Source organism: Trypanosoma theileri, assembly GCF_002087225.1.
Source record: "Trypanosoma theileri isolate Edinburgh chromosome Unknown TM35_Tth_2_V1, whole genome shotgun sequence".
Lineage (NCBI taxonomy): Eukaryota > Euglenozoa > Kinetoplastea > Trypanosomatida > Trypanosomatidae > Trypanosoma > Trypanosoma theileri.
Genome location: NW_021639844.1, coordinates 682,879 through 691,063, shown reverse-complemented (window position 1 = coordinate 691,063; position 8,185 = coordinate 682,879). Strand labels below are relative to the sequence as shown.

Genomic DNA, 8,185 nt, shown 5'->3' with positions numbered 1-8,185 from the left:
TTTTTTTTTTTTTTTTAAATGGAAAACCAAAAAAAAAGGAAGAAAAAAAAGAATTGAGAGAATTTCTCACTTCATTGATAATGTAGCAATCACTATCCATTCATTAAAAAAAAAAAAAAAAAAAAAAAAAAAAAACAATAACGGCAGTAGATGCACAGAGAAACACATGAAAGAAAAAAAAAAATCATCAGTCAACGTTTGGTCTTGGCCCATCTTTCTTCACACACACGCACAGACTAACACATGAGCAAAAATAATATATGAGGAGACATGAAATGAAAAAAAGATGTAAAAGAGGAAAAACATACATTCATATTTTCTTTTTCTTCTTCTTTTTCTTTCCTACGTCCACATTCTCGTGTTGGGGCGCAGAAAATAATAAAAAAAAAAAAAAAACAATCATGACCCTATTATTATTATTATTATTATTATTATTATTATTAATATTTTTTCAATAAAAGCACGTTGGGGAGAAAAAACTTTAGCAGAAACAAAAATCTGCCTCTGTCTTTACCACCAACCACATTCACACAGAATAGAATGGGGGGTGTCCAAACTCACATACATTGTGGACACTAAATGGGAGAATCATAATAATCATAATAATAATAATCATAACAATAAAACAATAAGGGAAATGAAAAAGAGCAACCACAATAGCATTTGCAATTATGAGAACAATAAAAGAACGAAAACGTTTTCAACACACACACACACGTTTTACTGTTCATATTGCGTCAGTAGAGTATATCTTCCATTTGCCCCCCTTTTCTTTATATATTTCTTTCTTTCTTTCTCTCTTCTATACACACACAGAGAGAAAGAGAGAAACATCGAAATAAAAATAAAAATGAGCAAATTGAATGCATTTCAGCAATTCTTCCCAAAAACACGGGATGCAAGAAAATAATCCACACACACAGAAAAAAAAAAAAAAACACGAAAGAAGAAAAAGGATGAAGGTCACACACACAAACACACAGAAAGAAACAAAGAAGGATAGTCAACACACAGATTAAAATGCAAATATAGGCGTCATACTTATTATCATTATTATTTCCAACTTCCTCATGCTCTCTGTAAAGCCATCCTCTATTCTTCTTCTTCTTCTTCCTCTTCCTCTTTTTTCTGTTCTTTTTGTTTTTGTTGTTCTTTTTGTTTTTGTTGTTTTTCCTCTTCCTGACTTTCCTTCTCATTATCCTTTCGTTCTAACAATTCCTGATCTTCCTCCCCCTCCTCCTCCTTCCCTGTTGGCCCTAAACAAGTAGAATTACAAACGATATCATCTGTCTGTACTCTTACCATCGTTGTATTCTCTTCAGCACCAACACTAACACTACCAACAGCGTAGCGGGAACAAATAACGGAGGGATCATGAGCTTTTGTACACGTATCCAATACATATTGTACACCACTGGTTTTCATCTTTGAACACAATGCCACCTTCACTACACCAAACTCACGAATAGTGGGTGGTTTACCCCCACGTTGTTGTCGAAGTTGCAACCATCGCTCCCAAAAGAGAAAAAGAGAACCCACAAGATATTCACAACAGACAAACAACATAGGGAATTCACACCAGAGATGACTCGTATTGTTAGAGTTGGTTCTGAGATGTGATGAACTTTTTCCTGTAGTACACATACGTCGAGCACGATGTATGAGATCTGACCGGAATGTATTATCTCTTAAACGTTCAAGAAGCATCGCAGAGAAGTTAAATCCAATTAAAACGAATGGAAGTTTTGTAAAAACATCACCCTCAGCATCATTTGAATTACATGTCTCCCAGAGACAAGCAGCAAATTCACTGTAGTACTCAATCAAATAAACAAGTTGTAAAAGTCCAAGAAGACCAGTAGAACGAAGATCTGTAGCGGGATCACTACCCTGAAAACCTATTCTATCCCAATCCATCGCACCAGTGTGAGTACTACTACCACCCGTACCACCATTACTACGACTTTTAGGATATAATAAACCATTGTGAACAGTTACAAGTAATCTGCGATGTATGATTTGACCATGATCAAACGGTACAGACGGTAAGGTTAGGGTAAAATCTATATCCCGTTGTAATATACGCTCTATCGTCTCACTATTAACACTACTACTATAACTATTACCACCAGCACCTCCTCCTCCTCCTCCTCCTCCTCTTCCACTATTATTGGCAGTGTCAATATCATCATTATATCTTGAAGACAGCGATAAACAGCAGTCAGATCCTCCAAAAATTCTATATAAAATTGCTGTCAAACAATTTCTGGAATCCCTTTCATTATAACGATTAGGTATAAGGTATGGTTCCCATGAAGATGTATCTTTTTTTAGTAATTCTGCAGCTTCCAAAAAAGGAATAGGTTTATTCCTCTCACTGACAACATTTCGTCCATTACTCGACTCTTCAACTAAACGTTTTTCCGTTTCACGATTAACCTTATCCCAATCTACTCCCATTAAGTCGTTATTAAAACCTTCAACCACCGTCACTTCATCTGCAGCGGTCTCTGTAGCTTTATGAAGTAATGAGGTATGAATAAGAGGTGTTGAACCTTCACAAAGGGAATATACAGCTGAATCCGCTTTCTCATGTTCAATTCCAGGGGTTTTATTACTGACAGAAAATCCATTTTCTTCATTTTGTTTTTCTCCTCCTTCCTCTTGCAACCAATCGCCTTGTTGTTGTTGTTGTTGTTGATCTTCTTCTTGTTCTACTGGAATGACTGTCCCCTCACCATCACATTCAGAGCCTTCGTTAACGCGGTACTGCAAAGCCACAGAAGGTGACGGAAGAACAGATACCATAGAAGGTGCTGCACACATACATACACAAACCGTTTTACAATTAAACTCAAACTAGTGTAAGTGAATAAATCACAGATCCACAATGCCCAAAAACACGTTGAAAGAGCTAAATATGCAAAGGAGCAAGAAGACCAAAAAGAGGAAAAAAAAAAAGAATAGAAGAGAACTTTGTAAAAAAAAAAAAAGAGGGAAAGACACTAATATCGATATGGAGAAGTGTGACTTGGACGCTCTGAGTGTAATGGCAGAGCGTGTTGTTTCTGAGTGTACAAAAGCAAAGCCAGTAATAAACACTCCTCCTGTCTATTTGGTGCTATTCCCTTCTTTCCTCTCTTTTTTTTGTTTAGTGCTTGTCGTTCTTATACTACTTTGCAGTAAGCAAAACTATGTACGTGAAAAGGAAAACAAAACCAAAAAGGAGGAATCATGTGGAAATATAACGGTATACAAATTCACAGAATACATTATACTAGATAAATCATCTAGGCTCAAACCTCTAGAAGGAATATAATTATATTACATATATCTACATATATCTATATGTATACTTGTAAACGTAAATGTTTAAAAGGGCAAAAGACGTTAAAAAAACATGTGTACAAATAGGTGAAATAATAAAAGAAACAGTAACATTAATCACATGTAAATGCAAAAATGTTTCTCTTTCTTGATCTAAAAATAAAATAAAAAAACAATACACAAGAATCTAGAGAGTAAATAAATAAAAAAAAAAAGAACAACACTTCAGGGCGGTAACTACATACTGCCTTCAATAATCTAGAATTGTAATTGCAGATGAAGTGATGAACCTACAGCAGCAGTAGGAGTAATACTATCATCACTTTTACCACTAATGTCTATTAATTTTACCTTTTTACCTTCTTGCAATAATGAGGTGGAAGTAACCCCATCGTCTGGTTTAACAGTACGTTTGGATAAAATCAATCCCTTGGCACCATCCTCTATAGTTCCAGAGAGATTTTCCTCTGATACCATCTTTCGCTGCTTACAGGATGGCATCAACTTCAACATTTCTTTATCAGTTACCGTATTGATATCTATATCCAGTAATCTTTTACGGGTTTGCAATCCATGCAATTCTGTCCCTTTACGAAAGGATAGTGAAGATACAGAAGAAGAAGAAGTAAAAGTAGTAGTATTGTCCACCACTGTCGTTCCTATATTAGAGATATTGGATGAAGGAATCATTAATGATGGAACAGTACTTCTCATACAATCATCTGTATTCCTTAGTTGATGATGATCCCATACAAGTTGGAGTTCCTGCGATGGACTTCCATAGGAAGAAAAGGGAGCCGTAAGAGCTGCGGCTGCACATACACTCGGAGTGGTATCCCGTTGTTGAGATATTGGATGGAATGAATCCCGTACACATTGTAGAGATGATCTCTCATGTATTTTAAAAGTATCATCCTCTTTTATTTGAAAATTTTTTGAATTCATAAAATGATCAATAGATAATGAATTTTTTGTCCCCATATAAACATCATTATTCATTCTTTCCTTTTCACTATTAGGAACCTCATCCACATTAGTACCACTTATAGAAATAGTACGATGACTTAATAAAGGAAATTGTAAAGATCCAAATCCATTTAAAAGTTTTACACATTCATCTTTTTCTTGTTGTGTAGTTGAAAATGCAACGACGCCATCTTCACATGTTAATCTCTCCTCTACTATTTGAAGAGCACTATGACTATCCATAAAGGTTTGTGTGGCGACCGTACCTAATATACCTATACTCTTCTTTAATATCGTATCAAATCCCATCAACTCCACTGCATCTGTTGAGTTGATTACATCCTCCACACGTCCAGCCATTTCTTCTACGGCATTCGATATACTTTCACACTGTAATGCCCGTTGTGTCATTGCATTCTTCACTGAATGTTCATATTGTATCAATTCTTGTTGTAATTCCTCTTCCCGTGAGTTCAGAACAGAGCGGAGAGTGTCAAATTGTTGTTGTATCATCTCCCGCACTTTGGCAAAACGTGTTTCTAAAGAAATAGTTGCGGCATGTAAACTCCTTACCGTTTCACCAGCGTTAACGGCATCTTCTTGTTGTTCCTTTACTTCTTGGCGTACTTCCCATCGTCTCTTCTCCGCCACATCTGCGAGTGGCTCTACGGTGTGTCCCTTGTGATGACCGCCAAAGCAGCAGGTGAGACAAACCGCCGCGCTGCACGTAAAACAATACAACTCAAGTGTTTGTGTTGTGTGCGTTTCGCACATGTGAACTTTACGCCGTTGAGGAGCCGCACGCAGAGGAACGACGTTGTGTGTACGATAGCGTCCACGTTGATGTGAGGACTCTTGACAAGATACACAAAGTGGAAATCCACACGGTACACAGAATTGATCTGCTGTCGCCTCTTCACATATACCACAAATAGATCCAGACACTTTTGTTGTTTTTGTTTTTGTTGTTGTAAATGGACTCTGGTTATTATCAATATGAACTTTACAGTTTTTAATAACACTGTTCATTGGACAAGTAGTGAAGGGGACTGGTGTGATATTAGAGGGAATGGTTACCATACACTGTGGACATTGTAATGGAATCAACATAGCCTCATTATTATTATTCATATTATTATTATTATTATTATTATTATTATTATTATTATTATGACCTGTAATGATACAACTGCTTCTTGTGGAGTCTATAGAAGCATTCATATTGAACCAACGTTTTGCGCATTCTGCACATGCAATACATACAGAGTTCTTAACTTCCGTTTGTGTTGATGAATGTAAAAGTACTGGTTGTCGGATACCAATAGAAAAACACAGTGGACACAAATAAGGTAATATCCGCTGCGCTTCCTCAGTTTCCTTTATTATTGTTGTTGTTTCTTCTGAAAGAAGAGAATCATCACAACAATTTCTTATTTGTTCATGTTGATATGTTTTAAGACTCATATTTTCACTTTCTTCTTTTTCCTCTTTTGGTATATCCAGCAGTATTAGTGAAGGGGTATTTGTTTACGTTGCGTAAGGACAAAGATAAGTCCCCCTTTTTCAAAGAACACTAATTTGAAAATGTTTTGAAAAGTAAAAGTAAAAGAAAAGAAGCAGTAATAAATCATAATAAAAGAGAAAAGAAACAAATACAAATATTTACTAGAACAATCCAAGCAAAAAAGAATGAAAAAAAAAAAAAAAAGAAAAGAGGAATACAGTAATAAAGATACAAAATTATCATACATTCGTCATTGAAGTGACCTACATCATATATTTCTTTCCACTTCCTTCCTCTATCGCCCTCAGTTTGCTCCTCCTCTTCCCCCGTGATTCCATGAATTCATTTAGGTCCAATAAGATACTATATATATATATAATACATTCTCATTTCCTTCTTATTGTTTATACTGTATCATTAGAACCCTTCTTACGTTGTGACTCTACAGCCCTCACGGCTGATCCCGCAGCAAAAGAATTGCCATTTCCCCCACGATTCTTGTAAAGACGCATCGCACGTTGAATCTCCTCTGGTGCCACAGGTACAGAATCAAGATGTGATAATTGACGAGCCATACTAATAACACGAAAACGATTTCGTTCATACTGTGAAAGTTGCTCTAATTCTTGCTGATTATCATCATTCCATCCAATTAACTCCTGTGGTGCTGCCGGTATGTGATGGACAAGTCCTCTCGCCGGGGGAGCCGCGATAGTAGAGAGGAGTACATTACTGGCAACAGTACTATTTTTACTGGTACTGCTATTATGAACATTCCCAGTATACCCACTAACACCACTACGAATACTAGCAATATCATTTACAGAACTTGTATGGATTGATTCCGGTTGCGGACGTCCAACTCGACTATTAACAAAGTCTACATCTTGTGCTACTTTCGCTTCACTATTATATGGTGGAATGGCACTTTTTGGTGGTTGAGTTGTATCCGAAATAGTGACAACAGTTATTGGAGTTTCAAGAAAGGGATTCTGTTCTAGTGTGAGTTGCCGCAGATTCATTAAATCTGTAAGTGTATGTAATTCTTTCCAATCGGCAATACGATTATGTGCGAGATGTAACCAAACAAGACTACGCAGGACTTCAAATCCAGTGAGTCTCTCTACACTGTTGTGATCAAGTATAAGTGATTCTAAATTCTCAGCGAGGTGCATGACAAATTGTGCATTCACTATATTATTCTGAGAGAGATCAAGACGTCTTACAGTGTTACAACCCGCAAAGGCATCCAAATCTACACGTGTAATGTGATTAGACATTAAATTGAGTCGTGTTAGACTGTGAAGTGCGGTTAAATCGTTACTATCAATCGTTTCAATTTGATTATGGGCTGCGTTGAAATCAATAAGAAATGGCAATTGTTTTAATCCCCTAAGCGTGGTGAGGGCATTACCACTGAGATTAAGCCGCTCTAGTGTGGTAGCTGATGGAGTGAGATCATCAAAGACGTCATCCCCAAGTTTGTTATTAGCAGCAGAGAGATAAACAAGATAGTGTAGTTCACGCAGTGGTTGTAGACTGTGGAGTTCATTATTATCCAGTGAGAGACGTTGGAGGTGTTTGTATGAACTCAACACTGTAATAGATGTAAGATGTAAATTGGATAGATTTGCCTGTGCGTAGACAAGATTACCCTCCGCATTATGGACAAGCACATCCAGTGCTGATTGCACAGTCTCTACTCTGAGAGGCGTTCCTCCCTCTTCTTCTTCTTCTTTTACTAATGGTTCCAGTTCCGATATACAGGGTGTAGTTCCTGCCGCAGCGTCTTTTTCCGATCGGGATGAGGAACTCCGCGATGAGGAAGTCATTTAGAAACCAAGAGACTTTAATAGATAAGAAAGAATAATAATAATAATGAAAAAAAGAATAAACACATATATTCATAATAATAACAATAAAAGAGGAATCATATTATAAATACACTCATATACATTTACAGATATTATATATATATATCTTCCCTTTCTCCAATTTTCTCTCTAATCAGGTATAGATGTATAGATGTATAGATGCAATCCTGCACCACGCCAAAGAGACACATACACACACACACACACAAACAATCAAAGACATATATATATATATATATATATATATATATATAAACTGATACTCCATTACGAGTAGGGAAAAAACAACAACAACAACAATAACAACGGCAAAACACACACAAACACAAGCACTCACTCATACACACGACGGAGCGCAGGAAAACAAAAAAAAAATCAAAAACGGGGAAGAACTCATACACACGACGGAGCGCTGGGAAAAAAAAAAATCAAAAACGGGGAAGAAAACAATGACAAAATTATTAAAAAAAAAAGTAATAACAACAAAAAAAAAAAAAAAAAAAAAAAAAAAAAA

At 36.3% G+C, this 8,185-nt stretch overlaps 3 protein-coding genes across 3 annotated transcripts; all 3 read right to left on the bottom strand.

Moving 5' to 3' along the window:
- Positions 1 to 1,092: 1,092 nt before the first annotated feature.
- Positions 1,093 to 2,826, bottom strand: TM35_000023540 (uncharacterized protein; the record flags this gene model as incomplete). Its single annotated transcript, XM_029021672.1, has 1 exon — positions 1,093 to 2,826. One exon carries the CDS (start codon positions 2,824 to 2,826, stop codon positions 1,093 to 1,095), a length of 1,734 nt encoding a protein of 577 aa, XP_028887094.1.
- A 759-nt stretch (positions 2,827 to 3,585) lies between these two features.
- TM35_000023530 (putative zinc finger protein) lies at positions 3,586 to 5,757 on the bottom strand (the record flags this gene model as incomplete). The annotated part of the gene is made up of 1 exon (XM_029021671.1): positions 3,586 to 5,757. The coding sequence occupies one exon, from the start codon at positions 5,755 to 5,757 to the stop codon at positions 3,586 to 3,588; it is 2,172 nt and encodes a 723-aa protein (XP_028887093.1).
- A 444-nt stretch (positions 5,758 to 6,201) lies between these two features.
- TM35_000023520 (uncharacterized protein) lies at positions 6,202 to 7,629 on the bottom strand (the record flags this gene model as incomplete). Its single annotated transcript, XM_029021670.1, has 1 exon — positions 6,202 to 7,629. One exon carries the CDS (start codon positions 7,627 to 7,629, stop codon positions 6,202 to 6,204), a length of 1,428 nt encoding a protein of 475 aa, XP_028887092.1.
- Positions 7,630 to 8,185: the final 556 nt, after the last annotated feature.